Source organism: Chiloscyllium plagiosum, chromosome 4 (assembly GCF_004010195.1).
Source record: "Chiloscyllium plagiosum isolate BGI_BamShark_2017 chromosome 4, ASM401019v2, whole genome shotgun sequence".
Taxonomy (NCBI): Eukaryota; Metazoa; Chordata; class Chondrichthyes; order Orectolobiformes; family Hemiscylliidae; genus Chiloscyllium; species Chiloscyllium plagiosum.
Window position 1 is genome coordinate 33,885,398 of NC_057713.1, and position 21,341 is coordinate 33,906,738.

The window sequence follows — 21,341 nt, forward strand, 5'->3', positions numbered from 1 at the left end:
GGGGAGGGGCGTGGTCTGTGGTGTTGCCCGCGGTGGGAAGGGGCGGGGGTCGGCACGTGATTGACAGGGTGTGGGAAGGGGCGTGGTTTGAGGTGTTGTCCGCGATGGGAAGGGCTGGGTCAGTGAATGATTGACAGGAGACTGGAAGGGGCGGGGTCAATGAATGATTGACAGGATACGGGACAGGGCGGGGTCAATGAATGATTGACAGGAGACTGGAAGGGGCGGGGTCAATGAATGATTGACGGGATACGGGACAGGGCGGGGTCAATGAATGATTGACAGGAGACGGGAAGGGGCGGGGTCAGTGAGTGACAGTGTCGTTCAGGAGGCAGCTTGAGAAAGGTCGGCGGGAGGTGGAGCTTTGCTGAGAGACAGATCTTGAGTGGAGTTAGCGAGCTCTTGGTTAGCTGCCCGGAGAGATGGAAAGGGCCTGAGACTGGGGAACAGAAGCAACGGCGTGAGTATTTGCAGACAGCGAGGGCCTGGCCTCCGGGCCACAGTCCTGTGAGGGAGCAAGAGTGTTTGGGGCACAGAGAGAAGGGACCCCAGGCTGCCAGGTTCTGCAGAGTGAGAGGGAATCTCCCGGGAGAAATCTTGCAGGAGAAAGCAGGTTATTTGAGGGAGATATTGCAGGAGGTAAATCCCCCAGGAGAGAAATATCTTGAGTTAAGTCTTTACAGGTTAATACCATTTCATGAGAGAAATCCTGCAGGAGAGACCAGATCCAGGGCCAAGTACATATTGCCCGAAAGAATGTCCAGACATTAATCCTGCGGCAGTGCGAGACGTTAGCAGCTTGGAGTGGAGAAGGTTGCTGGCTGATAGAGTAAAATAGAATAGCTCTTGATATGGGGAACAGAGAAAAAAATAAGCAGGAAATATGGTGATAGAAGTACGCTGGATATAGAGCAAATTAAAAGAGCGACATAGATGAGTCACCCGAAAGTAGAGGGAAAATAAAAAAAAACTAGCGCCACAGTAAAACCGCTGGGAATATGCAGAAGAAAACAAGCAATGTAATGCACAATGTGCAAAGAATTATAGAAAGGGAAAATTAGTTGGAAATAAAACACAAGTTAGTCGAACAGAGATGCTCATAGGGTAGCAGACTGAAAAATGTAAGGAGTTTTACTTGCAAAGAGGTGTTCTCTTACAGACTATGAAGTTCCAAACAAATTGCAGTAAACTTGCAGGTGGTGAAGCAGCCAAATGGTCTGTTAGTCTTCATAGCAAAAGGGTTTTAGTCCAGGAGCAGGGATATCTTGCTACTGTTGTACCGAATCTTGGTGAGTCCTGGAGTATTGTGTGCAGTTCTAGTCTCCTTGCCTGAAGAAGGATGCTTTGGCTGTGGAGGGAGTGCAATGAAGGTTTACCAGATTGATTCCTGGGATGAAAAGACTGATGTATGAAGAGACACAGAATTCAATTATCGAGTCATATAGCATGGAAACAGAGCCTTAAGCCCAACGTTCATGCTGACCAGGTTTCTGAAACTGAACTAGTTCCATTTGCCTGCATTTGACCCATATCCCTCTAACCCTTTTTTATCCATGTACCTGGCCAAATAACTTTTAACTCATTCCTGAAGAAGGGCTTATGCCCGAAACGTCGATTCTCCTGTTTCGTGGATGCTGCCTGACCTGCGCTTTTCCAGCAACACATTTTCAGCAAATAACTTTTAAGTCTTGTAATTGCACTTTCCTCTATTACTTCCTCTGTCAGCTCATTCCATATATGCACCTCCCTCTGCATGAAGAGGATTCCCCTCAGCTCCCTTTCAAACCTTTCCTTTCTCAATTGAAACTCATGCCCTCTAGTTTTGGACTCGCCTAGCCTGGGGAAAAGATACTGGTAATTCACCATGCCCTCATGATATTATAAAGATCTATAAGGTCACCCCTTAACCTTCTACACTCCTGGGAGGAAAAAAACATTCCTCTCCTTATAATTCAAGCCCTCCAGTCTCAGTAACATCCTTGTAAATCTTGTATGGAACCTTTCCAGTTTAATAGTATTCTTCCTAAAGCAAGGTAACCAGAATTGTATGCAGTACTGCAAAAGTGGCCTGACCAATGCCTTGCACTGCTGTTACATGATGTCTCAACTCCAACACTGTCTTCTGACCATTGAAGGCAAGTATGCCAAATGCCTTCGTCACTATCCTGTCTACCTGTGATGCCACTTTCAAGGAACTATAGACTTGCACCCCTATGTGTCTCTGTTTGATAAAATCCATAGGACCCTACTATTAACTGTGTAATTCCTGCTTTGCTTTGCCTTTCCAAAATGCAACAACCTCGTATTTATCTAAATTAAAATCCATCTGTCATTCTTTGGTCCAGTGACCCAGTTGATCAAGATCCCATTGTAATCTTAGATAGTTAAAAATCACACAACACCAGGTTATAGTCCAACAAGTTTAATTGGAAGCACACTAGCTTTCAGAGCGACGCTCCTTCATTAGGTGATTGTGTCACCTGATGAAGGAGCGTCGCTCCAAAAGCTAGTGTGCTTCCAATTAAACCTGTTGGACTATAACCTGGTGTTGTGTGATTTTTAACTTTGTACACCCCAGTCCAACACCGGCATCTCCGAATCATTAATCTTAGATAACCTTCTTCGCTGTCCACTCTACTACTAATTTTGGTGTCATCGACAAACTTACTAACCATGCTTCTATTGGGGAAATCATTTACTTAAATAATGAACAACAGTAGACTCAACATTAATCCTTGAGCCACACCACTGGTCACAGGCCTCCAGTCTGAACAACAACCCCCTATCAACACCCTCTGTCTCTCACCATTAAGCCAATTTTGTATCTAATTAGCTAGCTCTCCCTGGATCTCGTGTGGTCTAACCTTAGCAACCAGTCTACCATGCAAAACTTTGTCGAAGGCCTTGCTAAAGTTCATGTAGACAATGTCTACCCCGCTGCCTTCATCTATCATCTTGGTCACCTCTTCAAAAACCTCCATCAAGTTTGTGAAATGATTTCCCACACACAAAGCCATGCTGACTATCCCTTATTGGTCCTTTTCTTTCCAACTGCATATAGTTCATGTCTCTCAGAATGCCTTCCAACAACTTACCCACTAGTGACATCATTGAGGAGAAAGTGAGGTCTGCAGATGCTGGAGATCAGAGCTGAAAATGTGTTGCTGGAAAAGGGCTGAAGAAGGGCTTATGCCCGAAACGTCGATTCTCCTGTTCCCTGGATGCTGCCTGACCTGCTGCGCTTTTCCAGCAACACATTTTCAGCACTAGTGACATCAGGCTCACTTCTATAGTTCCTTGCAGCCTTTCTTAAATAATTCACATTATCTATCTCCAGCACCTTCTGCAATGTGGACTGTGTTCAACTACTTTTCATCATTTTATATAAATGATTTGGATGGGAGCATAAGAGGTGCAGTTAGTAAGCTTGCAGATGACACCAAAATTGGAGGTGTAGTGGGCAGCAAAGAAGGTTACCTCAGATTAAAACTGGATCTCGATCAAATGGGCCAATGGGCTGAGAAGTGGCAGATGGAATTTAATTTGGATAAATGTGAAGTGCTGCATTTTGGGAAAGCAAATCTTAGCAGGACTTATATGCTTAATGGTAAGGTCCTAGAGAGTGTTGCTGAACAAAGAGACCTTGGAGTGCAGGTTCATAGCTCCTTGAAAATGGAGTCGCAGGTAGATAGGATAGTAAAGAAGGCGTTTGGTATGCTTTCCTTTTATTGGTCAGAGTATTGAGTGCAGGAGTTGGGAGGTAATGTTGAGGCTGTACAGGGCATTGGTTAGGCCACTGTTGGAATATTGCGTGCAATTCTGGTCTCCTTCCTATCGGAAGGATGTTGAGAAACTTGAAAGGGTTCAGAAAAGATTTACAAGGATGTTGTCAGGGTTGGAGGATTGAGCTATAGGGAGAGGTTGAACAGGCTGGGGCTGTTTTCCCTGGAGCATTGGAGACTGAGGGGTGACCTTATAGAGGTTTATCATGAGGGGCATGAATAGGTTAAATAAATAGGATATCATGGGGTGGAGGAGTCTGGAACTAGAGGGCATAGTTTTAGGTGAGAGGGGAAAGATATAAAAGAGACCTAAGGGGCAACGTTTTCATGCAGAGGGTGGCACATGTATGGAGTGAGCTGCCATAGGAAGTGGTGGAGGCTAGTACAATTGCAACATTTAAAAGGCATCTGGATGGGTATATGAATATGAATAGGAATTGGAGGGATATGGGCCGGGTGCTGGCAGGTGGGACTAGATTGGTTTGGGGTATCTGGTTGGCATAGACGAGTTGGACTGAAGGGTCTGTTTCCATGATGTACATCTCTATGACTCTAAGACATCACTATTTACTTTCCTGAGTTCCCTAGCTTCCATGTCTTTCTTCACAGTAAATGCTGAATTGTTTGTTTAGGATCTCCCTCCATACATCGATGGCCTGTTGATTTTAAGGGGCCTTATTCGCTCTCTTTTGCCCTTAATATACTTGTGGAATCTCTTTACAATCTACTAAAGCTCTCTCATGTACTCTCTTTGCCCTCCTGATTTCCCTCTTAAGTGTACACCTCCAATACTCCGCAAGGGATTCACTTGATTCCAGCTGTCTATACCTGGCATGTGCTTCCTCCTCCTTCTTGACAGGGCCTCAATATTTTTATTTATGCAGTATTCTCTCTTCCTGCCAGCCTTACCCTTCACACTAACAGGAACATGCTGTCTCTGAATTCTTGTTATCTCAGTTTCTAAAGCATCCCATCTCCAAACAGCCTTCCCCAACCAACTTTTGAAAGTTCCTGTCTCATACCATCAACATCGGCCTTACCCAATTTAGAACTTCAACTTGTAGACCAGGCCTATCCTTTTCCTTAACTATTTTAAAACTATTAGAATTATGGTCACCGATCCCAAAGTGCACCCCCACTAGTACCTCACTCACTTGCTCTCTTATTTCCCAAGAGGAGGTCAAGTTTTGCCCCTTCTCTAGTAGGGCCATCTACATATTGGTTAAGGTTATGTTTGCTGGAGTTCAGAAGAATGAGAGAATTTCAGAGATACCTGTAAAATTATATGAGGACAATACAAGGTAAATACAGAAAGGATGTTCTTTATAACTCGGGAGTCTGGAACCAAGGGTCATACTTTAAAGACAAGGGGTAGGCCATTTAGGACTGAAACAAAGGAAAATTTTCACCTAGAGGGTGGTGAATCTGTGGAAATCTCTGACACAGAAAGTGGTTGAGGCCAAAACATTGAACATTCTCAGGAAGGATTTAAATATAGTTCTTAGGGCTAAAGGGATTAAATGGTATGGGGAGAAAGGAGGAACAGGATACTGAGGCCTGGTGTCTCAGTGGTTAGCACTGCTGCCTCACAGCACCAGGGACCTGGGTTCGATTCCAGCCTCTGTCTTTGTGGAGTTTGCACATTCGTCTCATGTCTGTTTTCCTCCGGGTGCTCCGGTTTCTACCCACAATCCAAAGATGTGAAGGTTAGGTGAATTAGTCAGGGATAAATGTAGGGGATTTGGGTTTGGGTGGGATATTCTTCAGAGGGTCGGTGTGGGCTTGCTGAGCTGAAGGGCCTGTTTCCACACTGTAGGGATTCTATTTTATGAGTTAGGTGTTGAGCCATGACCATATTAAATGTCGCAGAGGTGTGAAGGGCTCGAATGGCCTACTCTTGCTCCTATTCCCTGTTTCTATAGGGATCTCAACAATAACATGTGCTGTATGTAGATGTACATGACCACATCAGTGTAATTGCCAGGGAGCTACTGAGGTAGAAAAGTATGAAACTGTATTAAGATAAGCAAATTAATTTCATATTTGCAGTACCAAAGAAAGAGGAGAGAAAAAGAGGCTAAATCCTTGTGAACTGATTTCTGGTATTTTCATTAAAGATTCAGACTTACTGGATTGAAGTGGAACAGAGGAAAAAGTTTTAAGAGAGCTGCGTTGGTGAGGAGGATTGTTAAATAAAACAAATGATGTGTAAAGCTAATTTCTCACTGATTTATTTGTTTATGGTTAACACTTAAATACTATGAGCCGTGATGAAATTGTTAGAGGTCTTGCCTGTGGGTCACGGGGTTTCCGGTTCAAAGTCAAACTGTCGGGTGAGAATAAAAATAAAACCTGTAGCCTCAGAGCACTCAGCAAGGTCTATATTGTCTATATTGTGGGCGGCACGGTGGCACAGTGGTTAGCACTGCTGCCTCATAGCACCAGAGACCCGGGTTCAATTCCCGACTCAGGTGACTGACTGTGTGGAGTTTGCACATTCTCCCCGTGTCTGCGTGGGTTTCCTCCGGGTGCTCCGGTTTCCTCCCACAGTCCAAAGATGTGCAAGTCAGGTGAATTGGCCATGCTAAATTGCCCGTAGTGTTAGGTAAAAGGGTAAATGTAGGGGTATGGATGGGTTGCGCTTCGGCGGGTCGGTGTGGACGGGTTGGGCCAAAGGGCCTGTTTCCACACTGTAAGTAATCTAATCTAATCTAATCTAAAAAATGTCTTGTTTTTTGCATGAGATGCTAAACAGAAGCCCATCTGCCTGCTGGGTGGTTATAAAAATTCCTATGACCCTGTTCAAAGAGAATAGTGGTGTGCTGGTCAATATTTATCCCTGGATCAAATCACAAAAAAAGATCATCATGTCATCACTTTATGGGAACTGGCTTGCTTCTTCGTTACCTGCATTACATCTATGACTACAACTTTGAAAGTTCTAGATTGTTTGATTGTAAAGTGCTTTGAGATGTCCAATGATAATGAAGCACCATGTATATCCACAAAATTTCTCTGTTCAATGCTGGATGATGATGTTTAATGGTTCCTTCCAGGTATTGCTTCGATCTTCTTCAAACTCACAGGGAAAAAGAACAGTTTGAAAAGAAATTTACTTAAATAAGAGCACATTGGTCACACTGCATGTACACTTTGAAGTGCACAAGATAAATCAAGCCAAGAAGTCTCATTCACCAGTAATTTTTTCCCCTTCTGGGCCTCCACCATCATCATCCTGATGTCCAAAATACTGACCTGTGAGCTTACAGTCAGAACAAATTACTGTAAAATCTTCATGCTTTGTTCCTCTCCAAAGGCCTTCAGTGTGTGCCCCCTCTCAAGGTTTTGGCCATCTTTCCTGGAATACCTTGTTGAAATTCCTCCGGTCAGGTTTCTACTCCTGCCACAGCATGTCCAATTGGTTGGCCACAGGACCACATCTGAACTACATATGACTTCGGAGCCAAACCAATGTGATTGATTCTTAAGTGCCCTCTGGGCATTTAGGGATGGGCAATAAATGCTGCATGGCCAGTGATGTCCTCATAGAGATATACAAGCATGGAAACAGACCCTTTAGTCAACTCATCTATGCCAGGCAGATATCCCAAACTAATCTAGTCCCACTTGTCAGCAACCAGCCCATATCCCTCCAAACCCTTCCTATTCATATGCCCATCCAGATGCCTTTTAAATGTTGCAATTGTACCAGCCTCCACCACTTCCTCTGGCAGCTCATTCCATATGTGTACCATCCTCTGTGTGGAAAAAGTTGTCCCTTAGTTTTCTTTTATACCTTTCCCCTCTCATCCTAAACCTATGCCTCTAGTTCTGGACTCCCCCAACCCAGGAAAATGACTTTGTCTATTTACCCTATCCATGCCCTTCATGATTTTATAAACCTCTATCAGGTCACCCCTCAGCCTCCGACGCTCCAGGGAAAACAGCCCCAGCCTATTCAACCTCTCCCTATAGCTCAAATCTGCCAACCCAGGCAACATCCTTGTAAATTTTTCCTGAACCCTTTCAAGTTTCACAATATCCTTCCAACATGAAGGAGACCAGAATTGCTGCAATATTCTAACAGTGGCCTAACCAATGTACTGTACAGCTGCAACATGACTTCCCAACTCCTGTACTCAATACTCTGCCCAATAAAGGAAAGCATACGAAACGCCTTCTTCACTATCCTGAGAACCTGCACTTCAAGGTCTCTTTGTTCAGCAACATTCCCTCGGACCTTACCATTAAGTGTATAAGTCCTGCTAAGGTTTGCTTTCCCATAATGCAACACCTCGCATTTATCTGAATTAAACTCCATCTGCCACTCCTCAGCCCATTGGCCTACCTGATCAAGATCCTGTTATAATCTGAGGTAACCACCTTCGCTGTCCACTATACCTCCAATTTATTCATCCTGTGAATGAATAAAAAAAAGGAAATTGTTGTTTGTAAAACAGAGGTGAGCAATAGAAATGATTGTAAGGGTTAGGAGAAGGATTTTCAGAGATTTAATGAAGTTTTCAAGGTATGAAGGAACTTAACTGAGACAATGCGTTTAAAACCAAATATTTTATATGTGAGATAAATAGGTTGGTTAGTAAGACAGGAGCTTAAGTGGGATATTTTCACCCAAAAAGTACTTCGATAATGCAGTAGTTCACAAACACAATCTATTCCAACTTGCAAAACATTTCAGGGAACATCTCTGAGATGTATGCGCTAAACAACCCCACCGTCCTGTGGCTGACCGATTCAACTCCTCCTCCCACTCCACCAAAGACATGCAAGTCCTGGGCTGTCTCTACCACCAAATCCAAGCCATCCGATGACTGCAGGAAGAACGCCTCATCATCTGTTTTGGGGCCCTTCAACCAAACAGCATCAATGTTGACTTCACTAGTTTCCTTATCCCCCCTCCCTCACCTCATCCCAGATCCAACCCTCCAACTCGACACCGCTCTCTTGAACTGTCCTACCTGTCCATCTTTCTCCCCACCTATCTGCTCTGCCCTACCCCCCTATCACTATCACCCCCCATCTGAATCTACCTATTGCCTTCCCAGTTACCTTCCTCCCCCATCCCCACCCTCCTGTTTATCTCTCAGCAGCCCCTTCTCCTCCCGCCACCACATTCCTCATGAAGTGCTTATGACTGAAATGCCGACTCTCCTGCTCCTCAGATGCTGCCTGACCTGTTGTGCTTTCCCAGTGCCACATGTTTCAACTTTGATCCCCAGCATTGGCAGTCTTCGCCTCCTCCTATATTTATGTAGTGCACTGTCTAACCATATAAATTAGACAGAAATTGGCATAGAGCCAAGAAGTAATTACTTGCAGTGATGGTTAAGAGTTTGAATCTCAACAGTTGAGTGAAAGTGGAGAGGTTTTGGGAAGTAATTCTGTTCTCGGTGCGCTATCACCAATAATGAGTTGAAGGGAAGAGGAAATACACAAGCACCAACTGTGTTGAAGGAAATTAGATTAAGTGATGGGGTGCTGGAGAAACTTGAAGATTGTTAGAAACCGCCATTGAAATGGGCAGTACAAAAAAGCTTGGGCTTCTTTAGAAATATTTTGATGGGAAGGGCATTGAAAGACTTTGTGAAAAGGTGAAGCAGAGTTTTCAAAATGTTTGAGTTAGTTTTTTGGTGTTTCTAAAAATGTTTGATTTGTAATTGTTTTTGTAATTGTAAATGGTTTCCAACTCCCACAAGAAAGGGGTCACTCAGGTTACTAGAAGATGCTGATTTATTTTGTGGGCCTCTTTGAATTGACATATGACCTGATATTGGAGCAATTAAATTTAATTATTTAAATTATAGTAGACTGCTTTCTGCGCTAGAAAAAAATCTCACCCCAAAAATTCCCGATAAAATTATTTTTTAAGGGAGAATTTGTGTAATCGTTTTAATCAATTCTTCTTTATCAGGCTTCTGCTGTAAATGTTTTGCCTTTTAAAGGTATCTATGATTTCTTCTGCTGAACCCAAACTAAACTTCTCTCCTTCACTTGCCAAATGTGTCCCTAGGTATCCATCTATTTATCAACATACACACTTACACCACCTGGGAGATAGGAGAGCTGCTGTGATGAATAAAGACTTGTGCATCCATTCCTGGCCTGGTTCATACTATCTTGACAGTGAGAAACGATGGGTTTATGGCAAACTATCGCTCACACCAGGCCAATTGGCATTTACATCTGACAAGGAGGGGCTTACGCTGACCAGCTTCAAGCTCTCTGCCATCACCAGCATCAAGAAGGAAACATCCAGCTTCATATTCAGCTCACTCACCGTGCTGGTAAATGGCAACGAGAAGCACTGGTTCAGTTCGCTGCAGCCCAATCGGACAGTGGTATTTAACATCATCGAGCACTTCTGGCAAGCACAGTTGCTTTCATCCGATGGGGTGGAAGTAGAGGCCAGCCCTGATCGCACATCCAAGGGGAAACAGCTTATTCACTTGGCTTCCAGCTCTCACCAACGTTTGGAAGACACAGCCAAAGTACTGCATCATCAGGGAGAGCAGTTTGATCGCATCATGAAAGGGCTGGACAAGATAGAGTCAGACATGGATGTGGCAAACAGGTATTGGAGCCATGTGGGTCTTATTTTGTGAGTTTTAAAAGAAAAAGGAGGCAGCAAACTTCAGGAAAGGTGAGCCAAGAAAGCAGTGCAATATCCACTGTGACACACATGACATAAAAGGGAACAGGTTTGTCCCACGTGCTAATGTATAGAGTATATGTCTCTGCATATGCTCCCACAAGCATACAAACTGTACTATGCCAGGTAAGAGAAAAAAGTTGCTTACCCATTTTCTTAATTATGTCCCAGAATAAAATCTTCTCCTGGGTTACTTCCAACTGACAATTATTTTGCTTTATTAACATATTTCTGCCATTATCAATCTGCTTAGCTATTCTTCACCTCCAGCTTTGATTATGCTTTCCCACTCTGGCCATTCCCCAGGTATGGTCTTCATTTAGCTCCCTCATACTCCAGTCTGTACCCCTTGTACTTTGTTGCTTCACAGTTGGTTGATTTTATCCATTGGATCTAACTTGTCCACATCCAGAACCATCTGACATCTTCCTCCTTTGCTAAAACGCATTCATATTCCAGGTTCCTCTTGGATAACAAACATAACCATATCTATCTCTTAGATGAACAAAGGGTTGGAGGAAACTATGGATTCATTCATTCTGCCCCTCTCTGTTGTTTGTCACAATGCAAATATTCTCCATCGCAACTAGAAACCCTGCAATCTTGGAGGAATAAAAACAGACTAAAATCTCAGTTTAATTGGGGGGACAAATAGATGGACAGTTCTTTTTTCAACTATTGAGGCATTCAGGACTGTGACCTTGATGGACATTACCAGATTCCTATGAGTTATACCTTCTGATCTCCACCCAGCAAGAAGCAATTCTGATTCCCCAAGTTCAGCGATTCAGTTACACCACACAAGCTCTATTTGTTAATTTATTCATTCACAGGCTGTGGGTCTTGTTAAATAGTGGCTGTTACCTTTAATTGGCCATTGAATTGAGTGGCTTCCTGGGCAGTTACAGAGGACATTTAGGAATCAAATGTAAGCCAGACTAGGTGAGGGTGGCAGATTTCCAGAATGTAGTGATATATTTTATCTGACACTAGTTTCATGGCACTGTCGCTGACAAAGGCTTTACATTCCAGATTCCTTTTATTGAATTCAAATGCTCCCAACTATGGAGGTGGGGTTTTAGCTTCAGTCTCTGGATTACGAGTCTAGTAACATCATCATTATCCCATTCTCACCCTTACAACATAAATATACTATTTTCTAGGAAGGAAAATAATCTTTTGTGTCAGATTTCCAGACATCTGCAGTATTTCATTCACTAAACATTAACTATGTTCAGATCTTGTATAACCTAAGATTGTGGCCATTATTCCCCCCAGCCCCTTAACTGTTTTTTTCCTTACTTCTGAAATGTACAATCTCTTTGAGAATTCTGTGTCACTTCAGTTTGGATCCTATGAATTTCCCAGTCCTTGTGCTTCACTGCTGTCACCTAGACCTTCACCTGATTTGGCCATACATTCTTGATTTCCTTCTCTACTTTCCTTCCCCTTCCCAATGTCTCTAGAATCGTAGAATCCCTATAGTTTGGAAGCAGGCCATTTGACCCATCAAATCCACACTGGCCTAACGAGCATCCCGCTCATCCAATCTCTGTAACTCTGCATTTCTCATGGCTAATGCACCTAGCCGCCTCATCCCTGGATACTTTGGGCAATTTTTGGCATGGCCAATCCACTCACCCTCTTTGTGGAAAAAGTTGCCCCTTAGGTCTCTTTTATATCTTTCCCCTCTCACCTATGCCCTCTAATTCTGGACTCCCTGACCCCAGGGAAAAGACTTTGCCTATTTACCCTATCCATGCCCCTCATAATTTTGTAGACCTCTATAAGGTCACCCCTCTGTAAGAGGAAACCGGAGCACCCATAGGAAACCCGCTCAGTCAGGGGGAGAATGTACAAACTCCACACCGACAGTTGCCTGAGGTGCTGTCAGGCAGGGCTGACCACTGAGCCACCGTGTCGCCCTAAAACCAGCCTTTTCGGTCAAACTTTCAGTCGGCCTCCTCATATCTCCTCCACTTGTTCAGTGTCAACATTGTTCAGTTATCCTCCTCAGAAAACTGCCCAAGTTGTTTCTGATGCTATATTGATCCAGTTATTGTCTGGTACCGAACAGATTGTATTTTGTTTTGTGTTGACTCCTGCAATTTCACAGTGCACATTAGAATTAAAAAGAAACTGTTTACTGCACATCAATATGTGTGCAACCTGGTATGTGAACAGAGGAATGATGTTTATATTAGAATGGAAGAGCTGGTTGCCAGAGGTAGAAGGTTCAAATTTGCATTCCTAGATAAAATCCTTGAGGGTGGGTTGAATACTTTCACTAGTTGGCTGATGTTTGCAGCCAATAAACAAAATTGCTTTTCCATTGAGAATGCATTTTTATGTTTTCATTTGCCTGTGAACCTTTTGGGACAATGAGATTCTGAAGCAGTAACCTATGCATGAAGAAAGCTGGGTCTAGATGTAATAGAAATTCCCCAGTGATGGAATATCATCAGGGATCCTGGAATAGCAGCTGTGCAATTTCAAAACAGCCCCTTGTTTGTCCTCTTTCATATACTTTATGTATTGCAAAACTTACAAATGAATGGAAGTCAAGATTGTGCATTTCATTTTATTCCACTATACTTCATTTAATTTTAATATTTCATGTCTTTAATGATTTGTATAACTTTCTATTTGCACATATTTGCCTTGAGCTAATTATATCATATTTAAGGGCTGGTTCACACTTTGCTTATAGACCTCTAAATGTTTTCAGCCCTCTGGCCACACTTCACGTATAAACTCAGATTCTGAGAGCATGCTTTTCATAGACTTTGGAAAACTTTGTGGCGTGATGAAAATGGTGGCTAAGATATAGCTTCAGGATTTATATTTCTCTGGGTTTCTTATTTTCACCAGTTTAAGGGTGCACGCTAGTTTAGATTGCAATCCCACACCTTGCACTCCCAATCTCACTAGCTCAATAGCAGGGGAAAGACAGCTCCTTGTCCTCTATAGTTTTCATGGAGTCAGGCCAGCGTTTAAAGGATTTGTGATTCATGGCACCTCGGAGGTTGTGAACCATGGTTGGCCTCAGAGAAAAGTATCCTTGCCCTCTATGTCCCCAACCAACCCCTAGAGCTATTCCATTTCCATTCAACAATTATACACTTTTTATATAGCAACTATGGACCCCATAGGGACAATAGGATTAGATTCCCTACAGTATGTAAACAGGCCCTTCGACCCAACAGGTCCACACCAACCCTCCAAAGAGCATCCTACCCAGACCCATTCCCCGACATTTACCCCTGACACTATGTCAATTTAGCATGGCCAATTCACCTGACCTGCACATCTTTGGATTGTGGGAGGAAACCGGAGCACCGGGAGGAAACCCATGCAGACACAGGGAGAATGTGCAAACTCCACACAGACAGTCGCCCGAGACTGGAATTGAACCCGGGTCCCTGGTGCTGTGAAGCAGCAGTGCTAAACACTGAGCCACCGTGCCACCCCATGTTCTTGAATAAAGCATGTTGGTCTTCTAGAGGGTGAAAATGTGGAGTTAATAGAAGATATTAAAGAGATGACAGATGTACTGAATAAGTCTGTCTTCATTATAGAGCAAAGTCCAACTTTGGCACTGGTCCCCAGATGTTAGTAAGAAGTAAGCAGGTTTGACAGGGCTGACTTTGCTGTGATCCATCTGGTTTTGTTTCTTCCTCTCACTTTGTAGTTGGTTTTGTATGATTTGAGCTGTTTCAGAGACCATTTAAGAATTGCTGACATTACTGTGGGTCGGGAGTCCCACAAAGGCCCCAAAACAGATGGATTTTTACAACAATCATGATTGTTTCACAGTTGCCATTAGATTTGCTTTTAATTCCATATTTAATAATTGATTTCAAATTTCACCATCTTCTTTGGCATTTGAACCCATTACCCTAAACATTAGCCTGGTCTTCTGGGTTAGAATGGTGCTGGATAAGCACAGCAGTTCAGGCAGTATCCGAGGAGCAGGAAAATCAACGTTTCGGGCAAAAGCCTTCATCAGGAAGGGCCTCATTCCTGATGAAGGGATTTAGCCCGAAACGTTGATTTTCCTGCTCCTTGGATGCTGCTTGAACTGCTGTGCTTATCCAGCACCACTCTAATCTTGACTCTGATCTCCAGCATCTGCAGTACTCACTTGCACCTGATCTTCTGGGTTACCAGTCCAATTTATTATGATCTCAGACTACACTGCCAAATTTGTTAGAATCTGGCTTAGACCAGTAACTTTTTTTTGAAACATACACAAAGTATCATATCTTCAGGTACTAACTATAAAACTAAAACCACTCGAGGACTAAAAGATTTCATGGTTTTCAACACTAAGCAATAAACTTTACTAGTTAAAAAGTTAAAACAGTAATATAGTATGCAATCTAACATCCAGCGTTAACCTGAAGTCAATATAGTTTACAGACACACTGTGATTAAACTCCACGAAGTACATCAAGTTGCATATGTGGATCAGACACATCCCATGGATTTCTCAGGAACCTTCAACCCCTCCCCTACCCTTCAAATGTTAGGATAGTGTGGGTCACCAAATATTATTGAAATTTTACAAGAGATTCTTGTCCTTCTCTTTTGCAGACTTAGCTTTGGAAATCCCTCAAAAGCCAGTCTGTTGTGGACTGCCTCAATAACCGCTTATGCTCTGGTAGTTCATTTTCCTGAGCCTGTGCTCTTCTAAATTCTGGGCTCCAGAACTGCACTCCACTTAATCACAGGTACAACTCTGGCTTTTCACAGACCATGAGTTTCACCAAGCCTGTACTTAGTTTTTCCCTCATCTTTAAATTTACTCTGCTATACCAATCAAATTCTGCTTGTGAGCTTTTCAACTCCTACTTTCAGCTGCACTGAAATATTAATTTCTCCACACAAGGCCATTACGGTTTATGAATTTCTATTGAATACTAACTGTATAGCGGAATCCAACTGACCCTTGGACCTCTGTCTTAGCCCCAACAATACAGAGCCAGTGGCTTTTGAAACAGCACTTTTCTGCATAGACCCTGTTTTTGGCTCTGTCTGTAACTATTGCTGTTCAGTGACGCTGAAACTGCTGTTCAGTGAACATTCAGCTGTTTTCAGTGAACTGCTGAAATCTTGTAACAAGCCCATCCCTATTGCTGTGCAAAACTGAATATTGCAACCATCAAAGGAACTCAAATGTAACTAAGAGAAAGACCAAGTTTTCTGAATGTTACAATTTTCACAGATACTGCTTATACAGAAACTAATGGTTTCAAAAATGGATTTCATCACAGGTGATATCAACACGCCAACAGCTGCTCTCAGTATCAACATGTATTTACTATGCATTATCTTTGCTGAGTCCAGATATTCATTAAGGCATTGAAACTGCTTTATCCCAGAGAGGACATTGTTTCTTTTATAACTCTGGCATCTGATCCACTGTGAATTTCATGATGTTTATTTACACAAGGTAAAGTGGTTTCAAGTGCTTATATCTTGCAATAGATACTTTAAAGGGTCAGGATGATTGACACTTTTGTTGGACTTTGGTAATAGATATGTTTAACACATCCTGTTGTCACTATAAGGTTCATTTGTTTCAAACAGAGTGATTGAAGCGGGTTGGTTAGGCCAGTTGGCTGGACAGCTGATTTGCAATGCAGAGTGATACCAACATAGAATATAGAACAATACAGCACAAGAATAGGTCCTTTGGCCCACCATGTCTGAGCTAACCATGATGCTCTTCTAAACTAATTGTGTCTGTTTGCATGTGGTCCAAATATCTGTACTGCCTGCCTATTCATGAACCTATTGAAATGCATTATGAACTTTTCTGTTGTATTTGCTTCTAATGCCTACCTGGGCATCTACTACTCTCTGTGTAAAAACAACTTACCTGACACATTTCCTTTAAACTTTCCCTCTCTCACTTTAAACAATGGCCCTTAGTACCTGGCATTCCTACTCTGGGAAAGAGATTCCAATTATCCACCCTATCCATGCCTTTCATAACTTTACATACTTCTATCAGGTCGCCCACACTCGAGCAAAACCAATACAAGCTTGTTCAACATCTTATTCAGTCTGATCCAGACAACTGCATGAGTTCAATTCATGCATCTGCTGAGGTTACCACAAAGACTTTTCTTCACAATCTCTACCTTGGCCTGAGGCATGGTGACTCTCAGATTAAATGACCAGCAGTTATCTCTCTTGAATGACCGAGCAGGCCATGGTCTGGTAAGACTATAGTGACTTTACTCGTAGGATTGAGTGGCGGAGAAGAATAATGACTTGGCATGAAGGGTAGGGGTTAATGACATGAGGTGGTATGGATTAGATACCAGGTGGATGTGAGGGGTGAGGCCTAGGGCATCCTTAGTCCATCATATTGATGTAGGTCTAATGTTAGTCTTTTTTTCAAAAAATACATTCCTTCCTAAAATTTGTAACAAAACTAAATCTAAGTCCAACTGTTCTGTAATGTATATTAATGAGGTATAAATTTCAACTGGTCTTGACACAGCATATTTTACTCAATATGATTGTCAAAGTTTTAATATTCCCCTTTAAGGAAGTCTATCTGTAATCCCTAACTGCTCAGAAATGTGATCAATAATTAACACCATGTAAAATGGCCAAGCAATCAACTTCGATTCAGGGCAGTTAGGGATAAACAATAAATGCTGACCTAACCTGTGATGTCCACATTCCATGAAAGAATTTCATTGCAATCCTTCTCAACCTAACCTCACTTTGTGGCATGTGTCCCTCACACACAGTCCTTGGTATAGGCTGGATAAGTGAAAGTCTATAGTTTTCACTCCCTATCTATACAAGCTACCATGTTGGATCTGGAATCAAATCTTTCTATTATTAGTTCATACTTCTGGCTTGTCAGTTCAGTAATAAAACAGCTAAACCGCTGTATTGTTCACATGCTGTTTTTAGCTGGTGTTCTATTGGATGACATTTATCTGGTGGTCTCCTAGCTGATTTATGTTTTTGAAGTTAGGGTAATCACTATGTTCCATAATCATCAGACTAATATTTTATAAGGAATCAACTTGAGACTTTTATTGCATGGATTAATTTCTTACAATGCAGAGTAGTTATGAGACAGTTACTCTGGGAGCAGTTGAAACTTGATTTTGTTTTCTGAAAGTATTTCTAAAGATGGCAATTTTGCTACAAATTGTCAGTAGGACTACCTATGCATGCATTATTGCCCATTTTTAGCTTGGCCTAGTTTTCCAGGAATTGTATTGCACAAATAATCACTAGTTTTACTCAGTTTATCATTGTGTTTGCTTGGAGATAGCTGTACCATGATGACTTAAAAGAAATGAAGTATCCTTTTTGGTTTTTCCAAAATATAAACAAAATTGCTAAAGCTTTTCTTAGGCTGGGACATATTGTTAAATTAGTGATCTGAGGCATGAAGGGTAGTCTGCTACTGTAGTGTGTTTTTTTTCAGAATTAAATACCTGGATAATCTGTTGCTTGTTTTTGGGCTGAGGGTGATTATGCCGGATCCTGTCCATGGCAGTTGTGGGAAGGGGATTCGGCTTGTGTTGACAGTCTGCCATGAAAGTATTGGTGCTGGGTAGCAACAATATAAGGGAATATTCATGTTGGAATATGTGGGCTTGGAGATGATGACACTCCTGTGATATTGCTAATCTTGTCCTGAATGGTAGAGGGTCGGGAGAGGATGTCAAGTAAACATGCACTCTGGATAGTATGGGAAGGATGACTTGGAGAGGAGTGTGTTGAAGATTGAGTCTAGCAGCATGGAAGATCATCAACAATACAAGATTACCATTGATGGTACCAAACTTGTTGAGTGTATTTTGAGCTACTTCCATCCATTCCTGGCAATGGTGAACTTTGGGGAAGAGTCTTTGAGAACTTGAGCCACTTACCAAAGACTGCAATTCCATTATAATTGCAGCATTGATATGTCTTGCCAAGTTCAGCTTTTGATCAGTCAGGATGCTGACTGACAAACTCAATAATAGCAGCGCTGTTGCAGTTTGTAGAGGTAGTTAGACCTTTTCTTACTGGTGATTTGCAGACACCTATATAGCATGACAAAACTACTACATCTTGGCCCCTAGGTCTTCCTTTACCTAGCACAAATTGTTAGAAGATCATTGAATGCAGAATGAACAACTGGGTACACAATAACCATCTTACACAAACATACACAATTTCATGACCTAGATGAATTTGCGAATTCTCAGGGTGATTGGGGCTTATATAATTGAATAAGCAAGAGAATGTGATTGCTTGTGTTTCAGTCAGTGTACAGTGTGCATCTGCATTGGATTACTTATTCTGTGTTTATTTTTTGGAACAAATATTTCACTTAACAATCCCCAAACACTGCCTTGCTGACTGAGAGATATTTTTGTAGACAGCTTTGCACTAAATAAAGAAAAGATGGGAAAGAAGTAGATGCTGTACAAGATCTTGTCCTATCCGGTGTACAATAGGGGCACAAAGGCTGAGATTTTGCATTTTTGTAGTGGTCCTCACAGTGCAGAATTATGTCTGAGCAATTCATAAGACAGGAACAATATAGATAATAAGGGAATAAGGAAAGGTGAAAGGATAGAAAGTGGAGTTAGGTTTTGGAAGGTTTTTTCAAACAGGAGTGATGTTCCAGTGGGAATAGAGTGCAAGAGAAAAAAAGTAGAGGATATGAGGGTAACATACTGGCTATGTTAGTGAGATAGGAATAAAAATGCCATCAGTTCAAATTCCACCATGATTAACCTGTATCTGACTCCTGAGGTTGCTCACCAATAAGCTCATCTTTAATTTCCCTTTGTGCTGGCCTATTATGCCACTGAGTTGGATCTACCTGGGATTCCCAACAATGGGAACATTCACAGTGGTGTTTTTAAACTAGTTTTATTGAGTGGACAGTGACTGCAGGATCCTACGCTGAACCAGGTTTAGATATAACCAGTATGAAAGTCAGGACGAAGATGTTGCCACTGGTAGGTGAATTACTTTGGTCCCTAGTAATTTTTGAGTGTGATTTGGAATGATTTTTGCAGATTTTGTTTATTTTGGCAGATAATGCTCACACTGTTGGTAGCCCTTGAAATTTAGTCAGGTTTTACTTTGAGACTATCACATTGTTTTTCTCATTTCTTATTTGGAACTGTGAGCAAGAAGAGAGAATTGAACTTTAACAACAGCTTGTTTTAAGAAGAAACAAGATGATGTGCGTATGCAAACTGGTATGGAAAGATAATTGCTGGTAAATTATTGCTCTAAGAACAATGCAGATGTTTCAGCCCCAGGATGTTTAAAGCTCAAGTACTGCAGGCTGGTTGGATGTTGCATTGGCCAATCAAGGGAACGCTGGTGTTTGCCAGCCACAGAGAATGTTGGAAAAAGAAAGAAACAGTAAAAACTGATTTTGCCTGGGTTTTTGGGGGCTGTATGCTTGGAAGCTGCTGGTCCAGAAGGTTTCTTTGTGTTTTACGCTCTCTAACTTTGCATTCAGTTAAAGCATTGTTGATATTCCGAGAAAATAATTCCAACTTAGAAGAAATAAGTGAATATTCATCAGAACCTGTTGGAAGCTGTTTGCATTGCTTGGAATTCAAACAAGAGACAGTTTTTTTTTATAGATATTTTTATTAGAAATTTAACATTTTTACAAGTTTACAAAAATAAACAAAAGTCTCAAATACAAACATTGATATACAATTAAATCAAATATACAATAGCCAAAATTTAACAAAAGAGAAAAAAATACCGAAAAAGAAAAAAAAAACAAAACTTAACTGTCTACTAATCTAACCTACAACTAACCAGAGTGTATATTTAAGTCTCTTACATGCTCGGAATGTGTTAACATCAAATGTAATAAAACCCGTATTCGTGCGGGATTCCTCTCCTAAGGGGCCCCAGACCAGCCAGATTTGTAATCTCCATCAAATAAAAGCCCTTGTTAGGATAGCCGAAATATCTGTAATTCAAGAAGGGCTGCCATATTTTATAAAATAATTCGGTCTTTCGGTGCACCATATTTGTAGGGGAGTCAAGGGGAATACATTCCATAATTAATCTGTGCCAATTTGAAAGTCCAGGGGGGCCCTCAGCCACCCAGTTCACCAAAATATTTTTCCTTGCACAGAAAGAGAGAATAGAAAATAGTCTCTTCCCGTACATGTCCAGGGAGGAAAAGTTCGAAAAGCCCAAAAGGAGAGATACAGGGTCCACTTTAATTTCCATTCCTAAAATTTCTGTCAGGGTACTTGCTACTTTAGTCCAATATCTACAGATCTTATAACAGGTCCATAGGCAATGTACAAGAGTGCCCACCTCTATTTTGCATTTGGGACACATTGGAGACGCTCCTGCCTTAAACTTTGCCAGTCGAACCGGTGCTATATGGGCCCTATGAAGTATCTTCAGCTGGATAGCCTGGGTTCTGTTACAGATAGTAATTCTTCTAGCGTTTTCCCAAATATCATTCCATGTTTCTATAGAGATTTCTAGTCCCAAATCCTGATCCCATGTTTTAAGCATATTATCCATATCTCCCGAGACTTCATCATGTAGTAAATGATAAATAGTACTGACGGAAGATATCCCCACTGGTCGTAAGACACTACATTATTTATCTGATTTATAAAGACTATCTAATAACGTAGTCTTCTTCTGTGTATAGTCTCCAATTTGGAAGTATTGAAAGAGGTCTCCATTAGGTAATCCGAATTTCTGACGCAGCTGTTCAAAAGACATCAGGACCCCATCTTTAAATAGGTCCCCTGGACATGAGATACCCCTGGATCTCCAGAGTTTATAAGTGACATCTGTAAATCCCAGTTGGAATCCCCATGCTCCCACTATCGGTGCATAGGGGGATGTTTTAT

General features: G+C 41.8%; 1 protein-coding gene across 3 annotated transcripts in view; it reads left to right on the plus strand.

The window, feature by feature from the left end:
• Positions 1-313: 313 nt before the first annotated feature.
• The window catches only part of snap47 (synaptosome associated protein 47), a 63,433-nt gene continuing 42,405 nt past the window's right edge, over positions 314-21,341 (plus strand). For 2 of the 3 annotated variants that reach the window (XM_043687926.1, XM_043687928.1), the window contains exons 1-2: positions 314-460; positions 9,814-10,374. In XM_043687926.1, coding sequence (XP_043543861.1) covers positions 9,875-10,374 — 500 coding nt within the window. In that variant the 5' untranslated portion in view covers positions 314-460; positions 9,814-9,874. Of the gene's footprint in view, positions 461-5,899; positions 5,958-9,813; positions 10,375-21,341 lie in introns of all 3 variants that reach the window. The other variant, XM_043687927.1, reaches the window with a different exon arrangement.